At 40.4% G+C, this 26,864-nt stretch overlaps 1 protein-coding gene across 3 annotated transcripts in view; it reads left to right on the plus strand.

The window, feature by feature from the left end:
• The first annotated feature begins 210 nt into the window (after window positions 1-210).
• Window positions 211-26,864, plus strand: part of RBM6 (RNA binding motif protein 6) — a 53,837-nt gene continuing 27,183 nt past the window's right edge. Inside the window, exons 1-6 of one of the 3 annotated variants that reach the window (XM_082214488.1) lie at window positions 211-352; window positions 4,175-4,282; window positions 5,740-7,054; window positions 7,446-7,535; window positions 8,280-8,349; window positions 16,968-17,041. In XM_082214488.1, coding sequence (XP_082070614.1) covers window positions 4,239-4,282; window positions 5,740-7,054; window positions 7,446-7,535; window positions 8,280-8,349; window positions 16,968-17,041 — 1,593 coding nt within the window. In that variant the 5' untranslated portion in view covers window positions 211-352; window positions 4,175-4,238. Of the gene's footprint in view, window positions 353-4,174; window positions 4,283-5,739; window positions 7,055-7,445; window positions 7,536-8,279; window positions 8,350-16,967; window positions 17,042-26,864 lie in introns of those variants that run through there. The other 2 variants (XM_082214489.1, XM_082214487.1) reach the window with 2 other exon arrangements.

Below are 26,864 nucleotides of genomic sequence, written 5' to 3' on the forward strand. Positions count from 1 at the left end.
AAAAGAAAATTCGGCAAGAAAGCTTGCTTTTTTAAAAATTTTGGCTGCCACACGCAGCCCAAACCCAGCGACGCTAAAATCCTGGATTTCTCCATTGTTTTCTTTGGGCAGCTCCCACTTCCGCCTCTTGGAGAGACCCCCAAAGATGGCTTCCGAAGCTATCTGGGAACCGCTCTATCCGCCTTAAGTCTATGGTTAGCCGTATAGGCCGCTGCGCGCGTGCCCCGGGATGGCTGGGTGCGCTTTGCAAGGTCACATGGTTGAGCGCACCGGAATTTCCGGTTTCTTCTGGCTCGGCGTTGTGGCTTCGCTGTGGAGGCCCAGAGTGGCCGAGCTGCCCGCCTTGCTTGTGGTGGGTATCTCTCCTTCGCGCTCCCGCTCTTTCTCTGGCACGGAAGGCCCCGCCTGCCTCGCTGGGCTTGTGCGGCCGACTACAGTCCGCCTTGGGTCGTGAGGGAGGCGGGTAGGGAAAGCCCCCCCCTTTGTCCCTTTTGAAGCAGCGAGACCGCACGCGGGAAACGCGCCTGGCGCTGACAGGGCCGCGCGGGACAGGGCGGCGGAGAGGGGAGCCTCTTGCCAGGGGTAACGGTGACTCGGACGTATCCTCGGCTCGTGGCATTTGCTGGGTGGGGGGCAAGAAGAGGGGGGCGTTTGGGCCGTAGAAATGCTCTCCCGGCAGAGGGGGGCGCCTGGAGGGGTGTCCGCTTGTTAACAGTGAAGGAGGTAGACCCAAGTTCTGCACCCGGCGACGACGAAGACTGTTGGTTTATTATGTTTTTTGTGTCCTTTTCCTGTAGTTTTGTGTTGTGAACCGCCCTGTGATCTTCGGGTGAAGGGCGGTATACACATTAAATTGACAAATACGTAAATAACTGGGGGTTGCGATGGGTTTCAAGCTTCCTGTGAGAACGCCTTTGGAAGGTTCCCCTTCAGTTACTGGTATCTTCAGTTGGTAGGGTTGTTCAGAGGCCTCTCTTCCTTGGCACTTTGGCGAGCTGCTGCCAGTGTAGGCTAAGCTGGAGGATGTACCATTGGATTGGCTTGTGTAGTAAGATTTCCTGTGCTGTTAAACTCTGTCAAGCAGATGTGGGGCGCTTGCAGATTTGTGGTCCAGAAGTATGATTGGAACTGAAGGTGCAGAAACAAAAATAAAACCCCTGGCTCTAGGAATAATTGTGCAAGCATCTGGGGAGGAAATGAAAAGTTAGTAAATTTAAATGATCTCAGGAAAGCGTTTTTATTTTTAAAAATGTGTTCATTGTTTTATATAGTTAATTGTGAAAACAGCAGATATCACCGGCTATCTTAAAAGGGAGCCTCCCGCCTTCCCATGTCTCACACGCCAGAATGCTAGCAGTAACACACACATACACATATGCATTGCAGGGTGTTGGACTGTATGACCCCCGAGGTCCCTTCCAGCTCTACAGTTCTATAATTCTATGATAATCTAAAAAACTAGTGCTCTTCCCTTTAAAAAATATTATAATTTTATGTGAAGTTGTGCAAATGTAATCATATCATTTTTACACCTCATCCCTAACTGGCCTGTTGGGAGGAAGAGTGGGATAGAAATTTGCTTGGAAGCTACTTCTGTTGAACTCAATTGTATCTACCCCCAAGATGGTAGAATTAGGTGTGTGGCCTTAATTAATTGGCTATGAGTAATGACTGTAGTCTTGGAATCAAAGCAAATGCGGTTACACTTTGTTCCAGTGACATGTTGTTGCTGCAGGCAACACATAAATGAATGACAGATTCTAATTATGCAAACCATCAATAACCCTTTACCTCTCCCTGAGCTGCTTAGAGTATGAGTGGGATACAGAAATGAAATAAATAAAAACTATTTGGCATTTCCCCCATTATATTTACTGAATATCTGGAAAGACTTGTTGATGGATATAGAGCATATTATTGTTTTTATTAGTTTTAATATGGTAGAATTTTTATTCAGAACACACTCTATTTGAGCATTGGCTTAGGAACACCTAATTCTGTAGCCATATTTTAATTTTGTTACAGCTGCATTTATATGCTGCCAGAAGACACCCATTCCAAACTGGCTTTAAGCAATTTAATATAATAAATAACTGAAAATGCAAATCATCAAAAGAACCAGTTTTAAAACAAGCATTAATTATTACAAATCATCAGCATCAAAAACACTCAACTCAAAATAAGGAAATCAATATATTGAACACTTTTTAAAATATAATTATTATTTTAAAAGTTATATTTTTTAAAATAACATTGCATCACATTGAGTTCTTGGAAAACAAAGGACATACCTCTACAAATAGTTTGTCTGCCATTAAAAATTGTTGTTGTTTTTAAAAAAAGTTGTGTATAGTAACCTTCAGGGCAAAAATGGAATATCATTGGATTGAAATATTCACCTAGTTTCTCTTGTGCTGCCATTTCTAATCGCTGCTTTCTGTCCTTTCATTGTTGTGCAGAAAATATCCTGTTTGTCCTGTGTAAACTATAGCAGTTCATTGTTGCAAGTGATGGAAAGTTGTTTGCCATTGTCAGAAAATGTAGTAATTGGTTGTTGCTAGGATAACATGCAGTTAGTTATCAGTTCAGTAGTTATTCTTACAATGCTCAAATCAATGCAAGTCATAAGGTTATTTGTGACTTTCTTTCAATACAAACTGTTCACAGGCTAGTTGAGGCACAGAACATGTATAGGAAGTGACACATAAAGAGAGGCTTTGTTTATCCTGCTGCTCAGTCTTTTCTTTCCAGACTGCTCCACCCTAATACTCAGCTGTGCTGTTTTGCAATTTATCTTTGTTAATTCTATCTATAATTCAGGTAGAAATGTATACTAAATATGTTTTTTCCCCAGTGCACTTGTGTTCAAGGTATCTAGAACTCAGCACATTTTTGCTTTAGTTTACTAGATTATCATATTTACTTCTCCATCTATAAAAAGACAAGTTTCCATGCAGAATTAATGCTAGAGCAGGTTTGTTTTTTTTTACTTATCAGTATCAGATTAATAATATTTATTCCCTGCACTGGAATATATATTGTATTAAGTGAAAACCCGCCCATTGGTTGTGGAATTCATATTTATAGATTTATTTTTAAAGCCAAGCCCTAGAATGTATGCTGGAAACAAAAGTTTTTTTTTATATAAACATTGGAAACAGCCCAATTGGACAATGTGGCATAGTGCTGGCCACATATTTGCCCATTTTTGAGTCATATTATTCATTTGCAGAGTTCTTCTGAGGAAGACATAATGCAGCTAGTATCATGGTTGTTCCCGTATGATTAATAGTGGTGGATCTGATCTTTCTTCTTCTTTCACCTTCAACATATTGTATATCAATTTAAATTGGGATACATACAGACTTTTGTTCTTTAGAGAGTGGGTGTTTAAGGCAAATTGTGGTGGAGTTCAGGAAGTGCTGTACATTTGCCAATATCCAGAATAAAGAGCGTCTCGCTAGTGTTTTTGGCAAAACACAGGTGATTTATTTGTGGGCAGTTAGGATGGACTGGAAGTGGCTCTGAATTTCAGGTATGCTAGATGTGTGTAAAGTTCAGTGAAGATTAGATAAGAACTCCTCTCTCTGATGTGCAATGTGTTTTGCTGGGCCTCCTTTCTTACTCTTCCTCTTCCTCTGCTTTTTCCACTCTCCATATCTCATCTCCTTTGACACTTCTGAATAAATTATGGAGCAACTTCACACAATAAATTAGCACCTGTTGCTTTTCTTTGGATATGACCCATGTTGTGGTATTGATGCTATGTTTTAAATTGCTCTAATCAGAATGGGCTTATTTTATAATTCTGATTGAGTTAAATGCTGTCTGTAGATGTGCAGGATTCACTGAGATGTTGAAAGACCTGATGAACGTTCTAGACTGTCATTGATTTAACCACTCTTGTGAAACATAGGACCTTGCAAACCTCTTATCAGTAGAGGTGATGGGGAAATGTTTTGATTTAGAATAGTTAAATCTCACAGTTTGCAATGGAAATTCGCACTGTCTTTCAGTTGCACAGTGGTCAACTGCTTAGCTTTTGACTCTTACCTTGTAGGTTCAAATCATTCAAGAAGTTGAACTGGGTAATATTTGCTGGTTTAAAAGATAAAATTTATTAGCCAGAAGAATGCTAATTTAGTTGGCTTTTTATCATATTTGTATCTTGTAGAAAACACAGCTGCAGTTTGACAAAAACAAGAACTCTTTCTTCTGTTTGTCTTATCACAGACAAAATGTGGGGAAACCCTCGACCAGCCAACAGAATGGGTCCTTTTCGGTAAGTGTTTAACATGAAATAAGTTTTTGTATTTATATTTGTCCTGCATTAGGCTAGATACCATGTAATAAGATGACACAAAATCTCTGCTTCATAATTGGTAACCACTTGTGACAACCCACTTGCACAGCATCCTTACAGGGCTTGCCCTTCCCTCCACCAGCTCCTCCCCAAGGTTTCCTAGTGCTGCTTTTTATGTAGTCAAAATAACATCTCGAGTACACACGAGGGAGGTACCATTAGTTCTGGGGGAACCATGGTCATGGAATGCTGATGAGAGGAAGAGGATAGAATGGAGTATCCTGGAAGCAGATGTAGCTGGTGCATATAACTCAGTGTACACTTGGAAGGTATGAACATTTCCCTTGTCAAATTGACAGTTATATTAACAAATGCCTACAGGAACTATTAAATGTTGTTTGGGCAGAAAGTAGGTTCCAGAAAATAGATTTCACTCGATGTTGGGACACTATAAGGTCATGGAAGAGTGTTTATGCTTGTGTTTATATGTGCAGGCCATGAACTTGACCCTCATGGCCAAAGCTACTTTGCTAGGCTACTAGAACTGTACATTATGCCTTGTGTTATTGTAGGGCCTTGGAGTTTCTAGGATCAAATGCTCCTGGAAACTTTATGGCATGCATGCATATGCTCTGACACAATGAAAAATCTTGAGAGAAACAGCTATACTGACAGAACCACATTGATAGGTTTGGGGAAATGTCTTCAAAGAGTAATGGATAGTAGCCATCAGCAGATGACAAAGATGCTTTGCTTTTATGCATGGGTCTGCCTACTAAATACGCATGAGACATGTTAGATGGGTATGCAGTTGTTATGGTGCAGATGAAGGAGCACATGAGGAAGGTGCAATATGCACTTCAAATTGAGATCAAAGTAAAACAATGGTGCAAGCCGAGAAAGTATATAAAATCTCATAATTGTCTCCCCTCCTTGATAGTATGTTAGTACAGCTAACACATGGACTGGGCAGTGTCATTCAAATACAGTATTGAGCTTGTCCACAAAGGCCTTGTTAGATGAATATAGCAGCATGAGCATAGTTGCTCAACTGCTTAAGATAGTGATAAAACCAGATTTAATGGAAATTCTTTATTTGGAGGAGCATCAAGGACAAATGCGGTGGCTTCCTTAATGGATAATTCCAAATGCCCCAGCTGTATGTACTGTGAGACTATGTAGATTGTTACCTTCAATGACTCATTAATATTTCAGGTATTCCATGTTGATTTCAACTGGGAATTATGGTGAAATGGGAGTACGCAAGTTTACTTGTCACGCCTGTCGTATACTGCCTCCTCTTAAACTACCAAACATCAATATCTTCTGCGGATCTTACTGTTGAACAGCTCTTTAAAAGGTTTAGAGAAGACATGCTGATGTGTAGATTACAAACTCGAAGGACATTATGAATAACACTGTCTTTATTTCTACAGTGGGAGCCAAGAAGAAAGGTTTGCTCCCGGGTGGAACAGGGATTACTCTCCTCCTCCCCTTGATAGTCTTGCTCAAGAAAGACACTCTGGCAACTTCTCTGGCAGAGAATCACTTCCTTTTGATATCCAGGGACACCCAGGCATCCTCAATCCTCAGTTTGCCAACAGAGAGGAACCTACTTTCAGCTTTGGAGGTAGAGATGGACCACATAGTGACTTCAGAGGTGGGGAGGGTCATTTGCATGGTTTTGGAGGCAGAGATTACCCACCTGATTTTCAGAATAGAGATGAGTCACACTTGGACTTCAGGAGCAGGGTGCCACTTCTTCCAGATTTTAGAGGCAGGGAGATGTATCAAGGAGATTTCCAGGATAGGGAGGGGCAGTCTATGGATTATAGTGGAGGAGACATTCCTCCAATGGATTACAGGAATAGGGATTCTTTCCGTATGAACTACAGGGATAGGGAAGCTCATAATATGAGCTATAGAGGCAGAGATGATGCTCCATCTGATTTTCGTGCAAGGGGAACATTTGATTTAGACTTCAGAAACCGAGATGGATCTCACCCACACTTTAGGGCAAGGGACATGCCTGAACAGGATTATAGGGGCAGGGAGCAGCCATATTCAGAGTTTAGGAAAAGAGAAATGCCTGATATGGACTTGAGGAGCGTGGGTGCAGCTGACCTAGACTTCAGAGACAGAGATGTACCCCATTCAAATTTCAGAAATAGGCCAAAATCTCAGACTGATCAGGATTTTAGGGGTAGGGATGTGCCACCTCCTGTGGATTTTGCAGACAGAGATGTGCCCTCGGTGGACCCAAACATTGTGGACTACCAGCATAGCCTTTCTACAGTGCCGCCAACAGATAGAGAATGTGAGGTAGATGAGGCTGGACTTGCTGCTAGGGAGCGGTCTTCCTTTAGTGTTCAAAGCAAGGAGTTTCCACATTCAGAACCAAGAGCCAGAGAAGAAGAATCTCAAAGACAGAAGCCCGAGACTGACTCATCACTAGACTTCCAAAGTAGCTGTGGTCCTCTTCCCACTCTTCAGGATCAAGATAAGCCTTCTCAGGCCTTTGTTAGCAATCAGGAGTTCCCTGCGGGTGAACAGCAAGTATCTGAACCATCTGCTCTTGGACTTAAGGAAAAAAGTGACCTGGATTTCCTTGGAAGGCAGGATACAGACTATAGGGGCATTGAGTATCGAGATGTAGATCATCGACTGCCAGGAAGTCAGATGTTTGACTATGAACATGGCAAGTCTTTTGCAGAGGGCAAGTCTTCTAAAGATTCTCAGCCAGATCTTCAGGTATGTGATTCGTTGGAAAGCTTGTATCTATAATCATGTGTAAACATATTTATGAAAGCTTTGGAAGAATAAGTTAATTACAGCCTCCCCTCCTTTGTATATTTAAAACCTAGTTAAGCTACTGTAAGGTAATATTGCAATGTTATCTTATAACGTTGAAACTTTCTCAAATCTAGTAGTCTTCCTTTGCTTACTAGTAATTCAAATTCCACATTCCTGACTGACAGGGGACTTCAAACAGTTTACATGTGAAGCTGGTTGTGCTTCAACATTGTGAACGTTTTATATAAAAACAAGACAGTGTTATTTATTTTAAATCATTATAAACTGTTTAGTAAAATGATAGGTCTTCATTATTGTCATTAAAGTTTCCTTGAACTTTTTCTTTAAGGACCAGGATTATAGAACCGGCCTCAAAGATATAAAACCAAGCAAGCTGATTCGACTAGGAAAAGTGCCTCAAGCTGCAACAAAAGATGATGTAAGTATTTATTTTGCTGCTTGAAACTTAATTAGAACAGCCAGCATTCCACAGTAACAGTTTTCTCCATATGTTGTATTATTTTTGTTGTTGTTGTTGTTGATTAAATTTATATGCTGTCGTTCATCCAAAGATCATTAGGTGGTTTACAACATAAAAGCACAAAATGCACAACATAATAGTGAAAACAATAACACCCCCAACACACACATTTAAAGGCCATATATAGTTTAACAGCCAAAGGCCTATTTGAAGAGGATTGTGTTTGCCTGGCACCTAAATGTATGTAATGTGGACGTCAGGCAAGCCTCCCTAGGAAGAGCATTCCATGTGGGGGGCCTCTGTGTAAAAGGCCCATTCTCGTGTTGCTGTCCTCTGGACCTCTCATGGAGGAGACACACAGATAAGGGCCTCAGATGGTGATTGCAAGGTCCGGGTCAGTTCATAGGGGGAGAGGTGGCCATTGAGGACCTGAAGCATTTAAGGCTATGCAGATCAAAACTAGCACTTTGAATTGGATCGGGAAACTAATTGGCAGCCAGTGCAGTTGGACCAGGATTGGTGTTATACACTGGTCTTGCACCAGTGAGCAACCTGGTCATTGAATTCTGCACCAGCTGAAGTTTCCAAACTGTCTTCAGAGGCAGCCCTGTGGTAGAACAGAATGTTCCTTTAAAAAAAATGTTATTGTATAGGGTTTTTGTTTTTAAAAAACTTAACCTGAAACTTTGTTTGCTTCTGTAGATTCTTAATGCTTTCCAAGCATGTGTTGGGACACCAGTGAAGAATATGCGCCTGAAAGATTATACTACAGGTGAGAATTTATTCAGTGTCTGTTGGGTGGATTTACATTTCACCTTGCAATTATGGCTTCCTTTTCTGACATCCTTACTACTATTGATTAAATGGCCTTTGGGTCATCTAGTCTTCCCTTGCCTTCTTCAGGGTTGAGCCCAGGCTTAGCAGAGGTGATTTACAGCTGACTTGCTAATTCTACATTAGCCATTGAAAACCCCCAAAAAACACTCCTAAGGAAGCCTTCTGGAGATGGCAGTGGATTGTTTCTAGTGGATGTTCTTTATTAAATCTTCTCATTGGGCAAGATTACTTGCCCTGTAACATCCTATGTACAAATAGTCTTCTCTTGAGATGTTGTGGCACCTAATTCCAGTATCTTCAAATACTGATAGCTCTAAATAGCTCAGTGGAAACGTTTCTATACTTATATGCTTCCCAAGTTTCTATACGTTGGGTTGGACTTCTCATTTCAGAGAATGGCTTCATTAAAATCTCCTGGCCTCAATCCGTAAGTTCCTGACTTGTCCAAATGAAGTTTGGTTAGGGAATAATTAGCAGTTTTCTTGGTGGGGTTTGGGGAGGCAAAGAAAGATGGACAAGGTTAAACATGAAGGTAGGGAATGTGAGACATTAATATTATAGTTCCAGAAGGGGTGAGAGATGCAGGAGGAAAAATGGGGAGATGTTCTGGAACTTTTCCTTTCCTTTTCCTGCTCCAGTCTGATTGTAACAGAAATCTCTATAAGGATTTAAAATCTGGAGCTTCTTTAAAGCAAACAGTCCTGTAACCTACTAGTGTGTGCTGTGTGCTGCATCCTTAGTACATGTATTTCCTGGGTCGCTGTGATGTGGGAATCAAATAGTTTGCTTATATACCCTCAGTCTGGATAAGGGCACTGAAAATATCCACAAAGTTGCAAATTTTTCTTTTCAGAAGTTGTTCTTGGAGTACCTCCAAACTGCTTTCAATATCCTGAGTACAGAATCTGTTTGGAGACTTTGCATCAGTTTAAAGGGAAGCAAAATTCAAACTGCTTTTTGAACTTGGTGTATAAAGAGCAGTGTCTTTGTGCTATTAGGGCTGCTTCTGTGAAGGAAACTGGGGGGCTGTGAGGAGATGTAACAGCAGGCCATCATTGGCACTCTGAACATGTACCTTAGCATCATGCAGTTCCTCCTTCGTTTGCACATGGAGATCAGAAGCTTCTTATCACTGTTTTAGGCAAAGCACAATTTGCAGTTTGTCTGAACCCAGCAAATGAAGCTTTCTGCAAAATGCCTGTAAGCCAGGTTTGCAAACTATGAGTTGAACATCGCTTGCAGTAAATCCATAGTTTAATGTTTGGGCAAAACTGCAAATAGTGGTTTGATGCAGATCATGGCTGGAGGTTACTTATTTTCTCATGTGGGGATAGGAAGCAGAGTGAAAGCTTAAGGCTTGTTTTTGTGATGCCAAACCATGGGTGAAATTCAATATAGCACTTAGGCAAACATTCTGTCCTCCACCTCTCCTCCCTATGTCTCCTAAATCTGTTCTATGGGTTTCCCCAGGCCTCTGGAGCAGATTTGATGCTGGTATGGGGTGCGTGTAAGGAGAAAGATCCATTGTGCAAGCAGAAGTGTTCTGTTTGCACAATTATTTAGTTGAAAACCACCCCATGTTCTGCTGTTAAGTCTGAGTAGTTTAAGTAAGTCTGTTCTGCTGGATACAAACATTTGTCAATATATGGAGATTCTCCCTACAGTGTTCTTAATCGCAGTGACAAAGAGGCCATCCAGCGTAATAACCCCTAACTGGGAGGGAAATCATATGATCCATGCTTCTCTGCTTCCTTTATGTATTGCTGTTTACAACAAGATTCTATTCAGATTTATGATTTTTTAAAAAATATAATAATTAAAGAAATATTTACTATAAAATATTTATTTGGAAATGATAATTTCGCACCCTTCTGTATTTCTACTCCCAGAGAGGTTGACTGCTAGTAGTAAATAGTTAAAAACAATACAGCATCGTACTGAAAAACTAGAATTAAAGCATAGGTGTGTGCAGTTTTGTTTTACTTTCGGTGTCAACTGATTTCTTTTTGAAATGTTTGAAGCAAACCCTTTGAGCTGAAAAACAAATCCTTGGAGTTGAATCCCAGTGTTTATGTTTCTGACAAGTATGTTGGGAAATAGAGAATTGGGATAAAGTAGGGTTGAGTTCCGTTTCATGAGTAACTACACTGAATGAAAAGTTCACTAAATCATTAGTAAAACAGAATTTAGAGGAGAGAAATTTATTTTAGCAATCTGGTATGTATAAGCAGGCATAAAATATGTGTTTGATTTGTATCAAGGTGTAACTTCTCTTTGGATTGTGACGTGGGGGGGGGCGGGGAATTACAAATGTGCCTGGTGGGATTTGATTTCCAACAGTCCTCAGCACTGCTTGAGAAGCTGTACCCAAACTAGGGAGCTGAGAAATCCTGTCAACCATTTACAGAGCTTTCAGCCAAAACTAAATTGAATGCCATGTTCTGTGTGCTGCTGCAATACAGCAGAAAAAAATAATATACAGAGGAGATTCTGGGTGCAGAGAAAGTTCTGTATTCTACAGACATCTAGGTTTTCTGGGAAGAAAATTCTATTTTAAGCCACCTTATATATTTGTCAGAGCAATAAATCTAAATATTTTGAAAATGATAGGATGTAGAAAGGGATGAAAATATTTGAATTATGTTCATATTTTGATAGTCAAATATGTTCTTGAATTACAAGCAACTGAAAGCACTTTGAGATATGTATTTTGCAACTATGATTTGATGTTTGTACTGATGCTTGGGGCGGTTTATCAGGAGGTAAGCCCTGAAGGGGTGGCATGAAGGTAGAGTTTGTGCAAGAGTTTGTAAAAAGTTCTCTATCTATCACAATCCGTGTGGATTGAGAACTTCTCATGTTAGCTGCCTTGTTAAAAATATATATGAAAAGGTGGAATATAAATTTAACAAATAAGGTTTGGTGAATACTTTAGGTTATAGTGAGTATTACAGGTTATATCTGTTCGATGAAAGATCTTCATTCAGTCCTTCTCTTACCTGTTTTTGCCATAACTGAATTCTTCCCCTCATCTTTAGCTTCCCTGATATTTTTCTGAGAAAATAGTTGCATGTGGAACTGAGTTTCCTCTGTGTAATGCATGCTAAAGTTCTGGTAGGCAGGGAGTTTGCAGCTTGTTGAAAACATGGCATATTTAGTTCATAATTCATGTAGCCTCTTTAGGCAGATATGCTATGTTGATGTGACCAGATAGCAACTGTAAGTCTCCATGTGAAAAGTGAGCAAGTATGGCCTGAATCTATCCTCTCTGATAACGTGACATAATATATTTGTTCTTACTTCTCTTAAGGATGCATGCTTCACCTAGCCACATCATACATGATCAATTTCATGCTCTTGTTTCTGGGATTTGACTAGTTATAATTTAGTCTGTGTTCTGCCATATATTTTGGCAGCCTAGATCTGACAGGATGTTTAAGCAAGCTAGAGGATTTGAGCATGATGGTAGACGGTTGATGATTTGAAGCTCAAAGAGAAGAAGAGATCTGTACAGTCATACCTTGGGTTAAATATGCTTCGGGTTGAGCATTTTCGGGTTGCTCTCCGCGGCGACCCAGAAGTAACGGAACACATTACTTCCAGGTATCACCACATGCACAGAAGCTCAAAATGACGTCACACACATGTGCACGCGCAGGCGCGGGTTGTGTTCGCTTCAGAATGCGAACAGGGCTCCAGAATGGATCCCGTTCGCATCCAGAGGTACCACTGTATATGAGTAATTTGGGGGAGAGGTGGGTTGGTTTTTCAGTTCGTGCCTTAGTGCATTGAAGCATCTCATTTCCCATATTTAGGGTATGTACATCACAGGAAAAGAGAACTTAATGTCATTTTTATTGCAGGCAGCTTGAAATTGGACATACGGCCTTTTGTTTCATATGAGTAAAGAAATATTTTAAGGAGTAGGTTGTCTCTAATAATGCTAACCAGTGCCATCATATCCAGTGAATGAGCTTGTGAGCAAGTCACTTCGTTTTCTAGCCAGCATTGTGATTGCTTGTTAACTCCCAAGAATGATGTGGTCATCAAGTCTAAAACTAAGTAAATTATTGAATAAAAGTTTCTTTTTTAAAAAGCCAAACTCCCAGTGTTGCCATTTGTCTGAAATATAGTTAAGACAGAGCCATATTCCATTTGTTTCATCAAACCACAGTTCCATGGTTTCAATTTCATAGAAATTACATGTGATGTAATTTCTGCATACAAAATTTCATGTCCTATTTTTTAAATAAGAGATTAAACCACAGTTTCTTTTTCTTTGTTGATATCATGGATAATTATGGCTTAAATAAGCCAGGTTCTATGAATGCAAGCCAAGGGACTAGGAGGGAGTGTGCAGTCATGTGATCAATTCTCTGGCCAATAACCATTATGTCTGAACTCAATCCTTATCTCTCAATTTATTAAAAATGATATGGTGAGTTACATATAGTCAAGTGTAAGCTATTGTATGGAGGCCATTTCCAGCAATCTGCTATGCCGATAATGCATAGACCAATCTGAACCTTTATGTAAAATACCCATAAGCTCAAATATCAGTGATGACTGATAAATATGTGTTTAGAAAGAAAGATATGTAACATGATAGTCACCATTAGAGAAATTCATACCGCTGTATAGTTAACATAACACTTTTTTGAGGTTTTCCCTGCCATGAACCTCTGAGCACAAACTAAGCAAGTTGTTGTTGTTGACAACAACTTGTTGTTTTAAAAAAATAGCTAGTATGGAGTGGGGAAGAGACCAAATAGGGAACATATGGATATTGTAGAGTTTAACCTTAGGCCCCTACCATGATCCAAAACATTTGTATGACGTTGTTGGGAGTGGTCATTAGGAGATTTGGAGCAATGAATTAGTTCTCTGATGTGTTTTAGTCTAGTACTTGACATAGACTGGTCTGAATGCAGTGGTGGGCCAGGTGAGGGCCCGTAATCTGAAGCTGAATTTTGACAAGATTGAGGCACTGTGCATAGGTGGTTCCTGGGTCTGGGAATTGAGGCTGATGTTGCGCTTACCCTAAAATGGGGCAGATACGTAGTCTGGGTGTGCTCTTGGTTACTGTGGCTCAACTAACCTCTGTGGTAAGGAGCACCCTTCACCATCTTAGGTTGATGCATCAGTTACAATGGGTTCTGGATGGGGATAAACTACTTGCTGTGATCCATGTGTTCATAACTTCTAGGTTGGATTGCTATTATGCAATCTCTGGGTTGCTGTTAGGTTTGGTTCAAAATCTGTAGTTAGCGAAGAATGGTTTCTACACTGCTGAGTGGAGTCTCCTGTTTCACCCACAGCATCTGTGTGGAAAGAACTGCACTGGCTGCTGATCAGTTACTGAACCAAATTTAAGCTGTTAGTGTTGGCCTTTAAAGCCCTGAGTAGCTCAAGACATGGATATCCCCTATAGACTGACCCAGTCATTACTGTCTGCTGAAGGGGCCCTCCTTACTGCGGCTCAACCTACAAATATCTATTTGGTGGGCACCTGGAGAAGGGCCTTTTCTGTTGTGGCGCTTACCTTGTAGAACGCTTTTTCTGTTCAGATTTGGTGGGCACTGAAGGTGGCATGTTGCCTGCCATGAACTTTTCCTGGTTGCTAGTGTTGTTTCCTGTTGCCGTTGGCTACTGTGACGTTGTTATGAAAACTTGTTTTTATTTACTGTGATGTTTTTACTGTGACTTACTGGGTTTTTTAAGGTTTTGTGTGTTATGATTTGAACCGCTTTGGTATTTTTGAAAAGTGAAACCTAGTCTAAAAATCCTGTTAATAAGCAAATAAATTTAAAAAAATATGCTTAAACCAAAATCCAAATAGGCAGTGCATAGAAAGTTTGAGGCAATTGTCATCTTCATCCTGCTTTGAATTGCTGCGAAATCTGTTCGGAGTGCTGTGTGGATAGTACTGAATTTGTATGGCAGAGAATGAGCTTGAAAATCGCTGCTTGGTCACAAAGCTTACCAAGTGGCGTTGGACAGGCTGTGAGAAGCCAACCTAACATATACTTCAGGGTTATTGGGATAAAAGAAAACTTTCCATATTTCAGTGTAAATTAAAATATAAACTCATTAAAATTGCATGCAACTCTTGCTGGCCTTGTGAGAGGTCTAATAAATAAACATTTTATTTTTATTAAGATCTTAAAGTGGGAGATTGTCGCAGTACATGGAAGTAAAAATAGATTTAATGACAGAAGGCATTATCTATCGTTTGTGTAGAATATGATTAATTTCAGCATTAGTGTTTGTTTCTAATAGAAAGTCACAACAGTTAGTCTTGTGGTAAAAATGTGTCACAAATTTCCAATTGGAAATTTATAGATCTGTACAATCCTTTCCCCTAGTATCTTTACCTATATGGCAGCTGTATTGCTGGGGTGTGTGGAGGCAGAGGAAAATCTGCTGCTTGCAAACGTATTTCACTAGAATGCAAATTTTCACACTATAAGTAGGTAGACAGATAGCATGAGACTGTTTTTAGAGGTTTTGTTTACAATCAAGCAGCATATAAATTCTGTTAAATAAAAATAAAATAAAATGTAGTTTTGCCTTCAAGAAACCTTTATAAAGCTGCTTAATTGATTGTGCAGAATTCAGCAGTTTATCTTCCAGATACATGGGCATGGGGATTACTCAATCTGCTGGTCCCCAGTCCTCCCCCAGGAAATAGATAAAATCTAACACTGTTAGCCAAAATTTAAGTTATTAGTGACATGGGGATACTGCTGAATATGACGTCTCCTTTAAATATTCTGCTCTTCAGTACTGTAGCAAGTTATGTCATGACATCCTCTTGCTGTAAATTTGCTTAACAGCCGCCACCAATAATATTGGTTAGGGATGGACACACAACATACAATGTGATGACATCACAATATGGATAAATGTTGTACATTATGGAATGCTGCTTAAAAAATAATCATCATTGACATTATTAACAACCCAAAAGTGCACTAGCAGGGTATTACATCATAGTATATAGAAAGCAAAAGAAGCAATAAATAGTAAGAAAAGGAAATGGTAAGAAACTAATATAACTCAAGTCATCCATATGTCTTGAGCTGACGTAGATGGTGAATCTTGATCATCAAGGTCCAAAGCATAAGAAAGAAAATCCCACCAGATGGCATAGAAATGTTCTGGATCCTCCAACCCCCAGTAATTGATGTGTTCTTTCTTTCCCCCACCTTAGCCAAATTCCATAGGTTCTTATATCACACATCCCTATGCTACCTGTAAAAAGTTCAGCGCTGAGTGATAAGGAGACCGAAGCATTGCAAACTAGTTTTAGGACACAGCATCTTTCCAGTGATTTCATGGCAGAGGAAGGTGGATATCTCCTGATATACAAAGATGGTGTGTGTGTGTGTGTGTGTGTGTGTGTGTGTCACATAGAGTTTCTGGTATTTGTTTGCTTGTTTTCTTTAAAGAAAAAACAAAAACAAAACCTATTCATACTCCTGTGCCAGTTACTTATCTGTGCTACACAAGGCCTTCTGTTGCCTTAATTTGTTCTATCTGCAGTACCAGATCGGACAGAGTTAGTACATAATGTTTATGTTTCGTATTATTTGTGAAAAGAACTGAAGCATCTGAGTAGATGAAGCAGTCAAAACAAAATGTTTTATTTTTGTTTCATTGTGAATTATTCCATTGCAAACCAGTTCTTGCAGTTTCAGCCTTGGAAACTTTGCACACTGTTCCCTGCTTAAAGTGACACATCTTCCCTTGAGTAAGCCTTGGTATTAATTTAGATGGTTATGAATCCTTGATAATTTTGAGGTAAGGACATCTTTATGTACCCTTCTGGCCTCCGTTTCAGGCAGATGGGTGCATCGCTTCTTGAAATAACTTTCATCACTAGAAAATACTATTCTATTAGTGGAATATGGTTAACTAACCATTTTACAATATGGTTAAAGAGATTACAAATGGACCCCTCCAAAAAAATAATTGCTTGTCCTTTAACTTGGACTACCTGTGAAGACAGGAACATTAACATTTTAGGGTAGTCTTGTTAATTTCCTTGCAGTGTTTTAGAACTGCATTAGATCAGTTTAAAAATCAAAATCAAAAGGGTTAAATAAATAATCTTCACTTGGGGTGAAAAAGATTCTGAGACTAATACTATTACTGTAGTAAAAAATTAACAAAAACACTTTGACTTCTTGGTTTCACAAGGGTTGAAATGATGCCACTGAAACCAGACTCTGCTGCCTGGACTTTTGAGATGGGTGTTATGCTTTTTTAATAAGTGTAACTCTGTAGTGTTCAGTGTCTCCTTAATTTCTAGGAGAATGAGCCCTTTACACTTTTGTTGGCTTTTTAATGGAAACCCACATTGCCTACTGAATTTTACAATGTTTAAGACCAGATTTTTAAAAGCACCAACTATTGCCTTTGTTTTGTTTTATGGGGAGCATAGGGTGGCGGTAAATGGGTGTGTGCTGAAGGGAAGGGGAAACTGGGTACTGAAATTGTGGCTTTTTGGCACTAACGCAAATCCCGTCTGTATTTAAATGCTGTCCCCAGGTTACGACTATGGCTATATCTGCGTGGAGTTTTCCCTCTTGGAAGAGGCCATCGCCTGCATGGAAGCCAACCAGGTTGCTTTACACTTCGGTCGAAAATGCTGCTAGAAGAATATTTTTGTGGGGAGGGTTGACACCTAGTGATTTTTTAAAAAATAAAGATTCAGAGAAAGTCTTCCCCCCAAAAAAACTGTACAGCGTAACAGCCAATATGCTGATGTATTGCAGAAATCTGGAGAGGCTTAATGTTCCACAGAAAGAACTTAAGTTCATTTTTTCCCTAAATAGTCTGCCTCTCAAGTTGTGCATGCTTTGCAGGCTTGATAGTTTCTAAGTGTGGTAGTTAAGGAAAGGTTTCCAGTTCTGGTGGTTGTTCTTATGAGCTTGTATATGTGGTAGATTTCAAGTGACAGTAGCTAAACTGCTAATGTCAGATGTTTCACTTTCTTGATTGTACAGTAAAATGAAAATCTGTACTTCCTCTAAGCAAAATAGTTATGTTTGAATATGCTCTTGGGAGTGCAGACTCACACACACCCCTCTACGTGTATTCATGGGCTAGACCACTAATATGCAGCTCTGAGTGAAAAATCCAATTTGCATGCCTCATTTGTCTATGTGTTTTCATCTGGTTGGAGGGGCGGGCTTTGTCTGTTTCCTTGAGTACTCATATTTATATTTTTATGCAAGTTGGAGCTGCATAAGAGAAGTCTGGCCTGTTCCAGCTGCACCTGGTTAATCTGAATGTCTTAACATTTTCTTAGAAATAGAAAGTCACTAGCATAGCTCCAAATTATATCTTTGGCTAGGTGTTTATATATATATATAGAGAGAGAGAGAGAGCGCTATAAATAAAAAGTAGTCAATTATAACAGAAAATTGATCTTACAATAATACCCATGGCTTGAAAATTTTAGAAAATAAGCCCTATGTTTCCCCCCACTTTTAAGAAATTGATCAAATTCTCAACTATTTTTACATAGTAAATTCTTATTTCTTGTTACTCAGTTCTTCATATCCAGCTTGAGAAATGTCTTCCAGTTTCTGGCTGCTACGATTCTAGAAGTGATTTTCTCACAAAAATAATGTAAGCTGGAAACACTGTGTCTGGGTAATCTCAGTGAACAGATTGATGCTAAATGTGATGATTTATACCCAGTAATTTGAGAAATGAAATTTAGGAATCCTCGCCACGAATCTGTTCTCATAACATGATTATCAGATATAATGACCAGAGTGCTTCCCTGTTCCAACAGCTGTCAGGTACCTGTTTATACATATTAAAGTAAAACAGCCATTTGAATGTTGTAGTTATTTTCTGACAGCATCCTATTTTTGTAGAATCTATGGATTGTCCTTCTAGATATTGGCATTGCCCATCCTTTTTTTGTTTACTGTCCCCCCGTAGCTCAAAAACTCAGGGCAGCACTATATATAAGCCTGATTATAACTCAGAATATGAATTTGCTTTCCTTCTTCAAAATTGGCTTAACCAATAAGGAAGATGATACTTCATTATTATTAACCATTTATCAGTCACTTTGTACATTAAAAAGTCTCAAAGTGACTTGGCAATGTAAAACATAACATACATAAGCTCTGTAGTTCTTGGTAGGGGGGTTGTTTCTTAACTCTTTCAGATGTTCCATAAATTCTCAATCACGACTGAATTTGAAATATTACTTTGGAATAAGAATTCCTTATACCTTTAGCAGCATTTCATAGCTGCTGTTCCAGTAGTCTGTCTGCAGCTTTATTCTGAACTGTAGCTAGGACTTTTTCTCTTCTTCTTATTTGCATTTATACCATTATATAGTTCATCCTATTCTGGACAGATAACAAAAGATAACTACCCCAAAAGAGGAAGTGATGGCAACAAATTTGGATGACATTAGAAGAAGATTAGACAAATTCAAGGAGGATAAGGCTATCAATAGTTACTAGATACAATGGCTGTGTTAACCCAACTACCTGAGGCGATATACCTCTGAATGCCAGTTAGTGAAAGTGATAAGTGGGGAAAGTGCTGTTTGGCTCAGGTTCAACTTGCAGGCTTCCCACAGAGATCTGATTAGCTGTTTTGGTAGCATAGTTTAGATTTGTGTTAAAGATGATTGGCATTTACCACAGTGCTGCCCACCAACAAGGTTTTATTTTCAAAACCCACATGTCTCTTTCACCAGTGGCCTGGAAACAGTTTCCCTGTTTATTCTTCATCTCACTTAAGCTGCAGCAACCTCAGATGTTGTTTCCAGTAGCCGTGCAGCCACAAACAAGCTTCCCACCATTAAAGCTTCTTATTCCGCAGAGAGTCCCAAATTAATCTGAGCAGTGGCTCTTGTGTACATATGGCTCAAAAAATCACTGGCACAAGGTTAACCGTCAAACATAAGCAGAGGGCATACTGCAGAGCCCCTTCCCTTCCTTTGGATCAACTTTTGATTTATAATTTTTGGATGCTTTCTGACTCAGGATTGACCAGGTTCAGCTTCTGCCTGTTCATTAACTGTAGAGTTCGTGTGTGTGGGTGTGTGCTCTATATCAGGGCAGAATTTCTCTTTGACGTATTGTACATGAAGACCCCTCACCCTCAAAAAGCTACTTTACTTTTTGTAGGAAGTATGCCCAATGTAGGAAGTATGCCCAATGTACTGTCTTCTGCCAGTTTGGACTGCTGTAGCAAAACCAGTTAAAATATGTGGGTTTTTTTAATGTACCAGGAGAGTTTTAGAACCTCTCCTATTAAGATACAGAGAAAAGCCCAGAAATTTATTCAGTGTCTGGCCATATCGGTGAAGGCACCAAGGCGACAGGAGCAGGGGGCTACTAAGCAGGATCTGTTGATGATGATGAAATCCACAGGGTTACTGTTGTCCTTGTCACCAGAGGGATTTATTTGGCATTCCAGGCACTCTTGTTGCTGCAAGTGCATTGCCATTTAATTCAGGGTAGAGAAATGAGTAAAGCAAACGATAATTGAATGTGTCTCCTGTTCTCACTGATAGAACACCCACTGTGTGATATTTGTAAAATTGTAATACCATGACTTTCATGGTGGTCTGTTGTCAGTTGTCTTGTCATTTGGTTTTGACATCACTTTCTCTGTTAGTATGTTGCTGCTGTCCATTTGGGGTGAGATGCCTTTTTAGGTAGGGAAGAGGTGGATAAAGTAATGTGTCTTATCGAGTTTGCATCGCCTGCATACACGAAGCTGAATTGTTATCTCACTACCAAAATGACTTCAGAGTTAATGAACTGGCTCCTTCCTTCTTCAGACAACAGCCTTGAAAAGGAAAGAATTTAGCATTTCTTCTTAATAGAAAATTACTATGCCATTTTTTTAAATTGAAGAATTCAATTATTTCAAAAGGTTATTTCGTTTTGAGGACATGTTTAGCTCCCTGTGTGGGACAGAGGGAGCAACCTGTATTAATTTTCAAAATCTCAGCTATCCAGAGTATTCATGCGCTTTTTTTCTTTATAGTCACCAGGAGCCGAGGAAGATTAAAATGCTGCCAGTTCTGCCTTGTCTTGGTTCCTATTCTAAAATAGCCAATGTCTGCCATTTATTTTAAGCATAGATTACCTGTGATTGAAAACTGAAGAATATTTGTATTAGATGATGGCATTAGTATAGTTGTCGTGATACTGTTGCCAGTCAGTGAAACAACTGAGCTGACACAAGGTTGTGTTACAAGGTTTATTTGCTATGCCTGAGTTGGGTGATCCATTTCAAGTTAGTTATAGCCCTTGTAATACAAAGGATATAAATTCCATAAACCAAATTGATAAGCGTTTTCAATTTCTCACAGTAGTTAAGTAGCTGTAAGCACAGGCAGATCTTTCTCTTACCATTTTCTGGATCATTGATAAATCATTAGAATGAGCTGGATAAGGAACTGTAGAAGAACCACAAAATATGTTCTCTTACCTTTCCTGTGAGGCCTGATTCATGTTAAGTTTGAAGCCCTTTGCCAAGAGTGGTTCTTAACTGTGGTCCATGAACCACTGATGGTGTGCAGGCAATTTAAGTCAATTTAGAGCATTGACTTAAGGATGAAACATTGAGGCCAGCAGCTCATCTATGATATGTTTGACCAGTTGTGACATAAAAGGAAGAGAACTTTATTGGGAAGAAAGGTTGGTGAAGTGTGTGGCTGCAATTCTTGCAGTTCTTCTTTTACTTGTTATGTGCAGTCTGTGGCACATTCACTTGTTAGCTGCAGTATCCAGCAGCGGTTTTGCACTAGCAGAAAGCACATGATTGTGCATAGAGGGGTACATTATCTTTTTGGGATTGATCCTGCCAGCTCCACTCCATGCCTTCTATGCTGCTCCTAAAGGTTGGGGAACTCTCTTGAAAACGTGGGATATGGCATGGAAGGCTGTCGTGGGGAGGAGGAAATACTAAAAACTGGGTGGCCCAACTTGCATGAGCAGAAGCGCTTTCCACTAGTACAAGGCATCATAAGTTACAGCCCAATATCTTTTTTCCAGTAAAGAGCTTCATTTGTGTGCATCTGAGGTCTCAGACTGAGCATTTATTTGGGTATCCTTGTAATATCTATGGAACTACTGTGGAAAACAGTGTGAGACAACAAGTTGTTCCTGCAGCTAATTTTGTTGGCACCAAGTGGCTAGGATTTCTCAATGGGAACTCCATTGTGCAGACAATCCCCAGCCATAGCAGGGCTAAGTGGTTCACCTGATGCCATGGTGATGAGGTATGATTGACAGGTGGGCAGCCTCATCCACTGGTAAAAGTGGTCTTCAGGATGGGATCTCATAATGCAGCTTGTCCCATCTTACAACATCTCCATTAGCTGCCATGTAAGCACAGCCCCTGACATCATCTGAAGATGGCCCATTCTTCCACCCCCACCAGTTCCTTTCTTGCTTTTTGTTCCTTCCCCAGTGGCATTTAGGATTGGGAATTTTAATCTGAGATAGCCATGGTGAAAATTGAAGCAGGGCAGTGGTATTCTGGGCTAGTTAATCCAAAACAGTTTTTTTCTCTGGCTCTGTCAGTTATTTGCTCCTGCTCGCTCACTACTAGCATGTGCCTTCCCTCTTAAATAGCAGATTTACTCCTGAGGGAGTGCACCATCAACAAGGAAAAAATAGGCCCTTGAGGGCTTTAGTTAATACAGTGGTACCTCAGGTTAAGAACTTAATTCGCTCTGGAGGTCTGTTCTTAACCTGAAGCTGTTCTTAACCTGAGGTACCACTCTAGCTAATGGGGTCTGCTGCTGCTGCGCCGCCACACGATTTCTGTTCTCATCCTGAAGCAAAGTTCTTAACCTGAGGTACTATTTCTGGGTTAGCGGAGTCTGTAACCTGAAGTGTCTGTAACCCGAGGTACCACTGTGCAATCAACCTGAATTGAGCTGAGAAACAAGTTTGTAACGGGGGCGGGACTAAGACCAGGATATTTTAAGTGTCATACTCTCCTGCCTGAGTGTTAAAGACACAGTAAAAAGCCCTTGTCTGTATATCCCATTGCTATCAGAGGTATGGTAGGTGAGCAGCAGAGATAGGGCCTTCTTTCTGGTAGTGCCTAGATGGTCGAATGCTGTCCCTGGTGAAAGCTCTGGACTCCTTCCCTACTTTCATGCAGGTCCACAGCTAAGGCCATTTCCCCCCCACTAACCTTTTAATCTTTGACTATTGTGTCCTATTAATGTGGCTACTTATACTCTTTTATGTTTTGCGGTGGTTTCATTGTTTTAAAGCTACCTTTTGACAGTGTTGTATATAAAAAAAGGACATAAAAACAGGACATAAATATAATGGAATTTTAAAAAAATGTCACTAGGGTCAAATACGTGAGAAGTTGGCATAATACAAGTTGGACAATGTTAGGAGAATTGCATGAGAAAAATATTTGCCTTTTGCTTTCATCTATGTGTAAATACTTCGGCGATCGTATCTTTGCATAATTGGATTGCGTGTGCTGGCAATATTGTGTTGCATATTTTGCCTCTGTACAAAGGGGGAGTCGTTTGGTTAACCAAGAGATTACAACAGTCCTTTCCATGTAGCTTTTACACTTCTGTCTTCTCTAGTCACTCTTGTTAATCTTTCGGCAGTCGTTTTTGTAAAGCAAAATCTTATATCAATATAGGATCCTGCTGAGATTGCACTAAAGAGGCTTTCTGTCCTCTTTCTCTGGTTAGGGGAACCTCTTATTGCTGTGGGATTTGGAAGAGGTGTCCACGCTGTACAGTGGTACCTCGCGTTAAGTACTTAATTTGTTCTGGAGGTCCGTTCTTAACCTGAAACTGTTCTTAACCTGAAGCACCACTTTAGCTAATGGGGCCTCTTGCTGCCGCCGCGCCACCGGAGCACGATTTCTGTTCTCATCCTGAAGCAAAGTTCTTAACCCGAGGTACTATTTCTGGGTTAGCGGAGTCTGTAACCTGATGCGTATGTAACCTGAAGAGTATGTAACCTGAGGTACCACTGTAGTAATATGACCACTAAATAGTGACCATATTCATCTGTAATGCTAAAACAAAAACACAAACTAATACAGTAGCCCCCTCCCGCAACACAGTTAAAAGGACATAGAATGTTAACCAGCCAAAGGCCTGTTTAAAGAGAAATGTTTTTGCCTGGCATCTAAAAATATATAATGAACGTGCCAGGCGAGCCTCCTTGGGGAGAGCATTCCACAAACTGGAAAGCCACTGCAGAAAAGGTCTGTTCTTGAGTTGCTGCTCTCTGGACCTCTCCACTCTCATGGAGGAGGCACATGAAGAAGGGCATCAGAGGATGATCACAGGGTCTGGGTCAGTTTATATGAGGAGAGGCTGTCCTTGAGGTATTGCAGTCCTCAGACATTTAAGGCTTTATAAGTCAAAACCAGCACTTTGAATCGGGCCCATAAACTAATTGGCAGCCAATGCAGTTGGGCCAGGATTGGCGCAATATGCTCAAATGGACTTGCCCTCGTGAGCACCCCGGCCACTGAATTCTGCACCAGCTGGACTTTCTGAACAGTCTTCAGAGGCAGCTCCTTGTATAACACATTGCAGTAATCTCTTTGAAACACAGCATTTTGGCAAGGGGGAGGAATGAGTTGTGCATTGGGTAGTGGCATGGTCGTGAGTGTGTGCTGTTTGTGTGGTTTGTATGTGTGTAGCATGTCTCTGTATACATTGACCATGCAAGTCACTGGTATGTGACCCTTAAGAGGGGTGGCCTATGTCAGTGTGGTCACTGGGCTGAAGAAGGTTCACAAGCCCTGACTGATAGGCATCACCGTGCAACCCGGTTATCTAATGCTGTTCTCTGAACCTGCCACCCTAAGTAGGAGTTGAATCATGGTAAAATACTATCCCCAACTCTGGAGATGCTCTAGTCCAGGCTTTCTCAACCCTGGATCCCCAGATGTTGTTGGACTACAACTCCAATCATTCCTAGCCAGGAGGACCAGTGGTCAAGGATGGTGGGAGTTGTAGTCCAACAACATCTGGGGATCCAGGGTTGAGAAAGGCTGCTCTAATCAGATGCCGTGGTCAATGCTATCAAAAGCCACTGAGAGATCAAGCAAGAACAACAGGGTTGTGCTTCCCCTATATCTCTCCCATAGAAGGTAATCCAAGGCCAATTCTGTCCCCAAACCAGTCCTGGATTAAAATGGGTCCTCCAGGAGGGTCTTTAGTAGGGCCACCAATATCCCCCCAAAATCTAAAGTTGTACAGTGCTTTACCACCAGAAGTGGTATTTGTGACTAAGGGACATTTCTCAACTTTCTCAGAGTCCAAGTAAGGGTTTGTAGGAACAGTCACACTACTGCCCCCTTCAAGGCATTAGGCACCACCCCCTGGCTCAAAGAAACATGAACAATTTTCTTCCCACATAATATACGTGGCATTAAAGTGCATGCTTCTAAGCCTTATTTGTACTACAGCATGACTGGACATGCTGTTTGCCCTTGGCACACACTAAGTCGAGTAGTAAGAAGCTAATCTCTTGGAGAGATGCTCTGAAGGATTCTTGTACCTCCTCTTTGGGGTACTGGAGTAATGATCAGGTTTTCTCCAGGGTAACAGCTGCGCGGGTCAGCCTACTATGCTGCAACTTACAAAAAACATTTCTGGTTGAAATCATCCTTTCATACCTTATATAAAAGAATGAAGCCCTGCTTCTGATGATACAGGGATGTATTTTAGTTATTGCCAGAATGAGAGAGTATGAAAACCCTTTCCTGTCTTGACAGAACGTCAACTAAGACCATACTAAGACACAGAATGGCAGTGTCCAAGGGAAGTCCCACCATATTGGTAGTTTTGTGAATTTTATGTCCCCCTCCCTTTAATTTCATTATTCAATAAGTGCAAAAACCAAGCAATATGCAAATCACCAGCAGTGAGTGTCAGGGTGCAGACTGGTCATTGTTCACTATCTTATATGGGTATATTAGCTTCACTTGACAATGCTAGCATATACAGACTAAGTGTTTGTGTACTGTGAAATATTGGCATAGCTTCTCATAAAACTTTCTTCACTTCAGAAATAAGTCAGTGGGCCATGTCTTATAAAGAAGGGTGTTAGGCCTCCCCTGGCCCATTCATCTGAGTGCTGTCTTTGATAACTTTCCCTGCCTTAAAGTAGGGTGTCACAACTATGCATAGAACTTTCATAATGCAAGCCTATTAATAAAGAACACAGTTGTAAGAACTGAATGTACAGTTGCTTCCCTCAGGCCAAAACAATGCATTGCAGTAAAGCAGAAAAATAGCCCTGTGCACAGTCCCTTGTGTGCAGATTGATAGTATATAAGCAGTGTGCAGGGGACTCTTCTTGTTCTCCTAAAAGAACTAGTAGCTCTTGAAGGCTTGGAGGTGATGATAATAGATCTACTGTTGAGGCGGAGGTTGTAGCCATGAAGATGATTAAGTTCTTATACAGTGGAATCACGGGTTGCGAACATGATCCATGCGGGATGCACATTCGCAACCTGCAGCGTTCGCAACCTGCGTCTGTGCATGTGCGGTTTGCGATTTGGTGCTTCTGCGCATGCGCAAAGCGTGACCGCCGAAACCTGGGAGTAACCTGTTCCGGTACTTCCTGTGTTTCGGTGGTCCGCAACCAGAAAAAAACACAACCTGAAGCGTCTGTAACCCGAGGTATGACTGTATATGTTTAAGACTATTCTGTTGTATTTCACATATAGGTTGGAACATTCTTAAACAAAATCATCTCATTTTGTAGCTTATTCATTGACGCCTTAAACTCTATGCATCTTGTGCCATAGGAAAAAATGTGCTTCTTAGAAAATCTTAGTGAAAGCAAGGACTTCAAGTGTGGAGACATTTCAGTTTTTTATAGATCACTTTTATTTTGTGTTCGGCATTCATGGTGAAGAGTCCCTTGATATCCTTTTTATGACATGCTGTAACTTCTTGGAAGAACCTTGGCAGATTTCCCATAGCATTGTTTCCTTTCACAATTTAGAAGACACAGCACAGGATGTCTTTCTGTCAAGTCAAGTTGCTTTCTTGAGACATTTCATCCAGGCTGTTCCTTTTCTGTGCTTTCTGTGCTGGCAGAGAAATGAATATTTGAGTAGCTGCAATAGTTCATATACAGCTATCCTGTTGTGACTGTCTTTCCATGGTTGGACTGAAAATTAGTGTGCATTCTGATTGCCTGATTGAGCTTTTCACAAGAATCTTTCTGGTGATGAAATGCGTGGTGTAAACAAGCCTAGTGAAACAACTGAAGAAAAACTTTGCTCCTGCTGCAGCTCGTTTTTACTGTGTATTGGTTGTAGTCAAGTGATTGTTTGGGCTGTTAGGAGTCCAGTGGATCCTTGTTTTTTTTTCTTTAATTTACTGGCATGGTTAAAGGAATTAAAATCATACATGGCTCCAAGTAGCAGTGAGCTACA

The sequence above is a fragment of the Podarcis vaucheri genome, assembly GCF_965113315.1.
Source record: "Podarcis vaucheri genome assembly, chromosome: 2".
NCBI lineage: Eukaryota > Metazoa > Chordata > Lepidosauria > Squamata > Lacertidae > Podarcis > Podarcis vaucheri.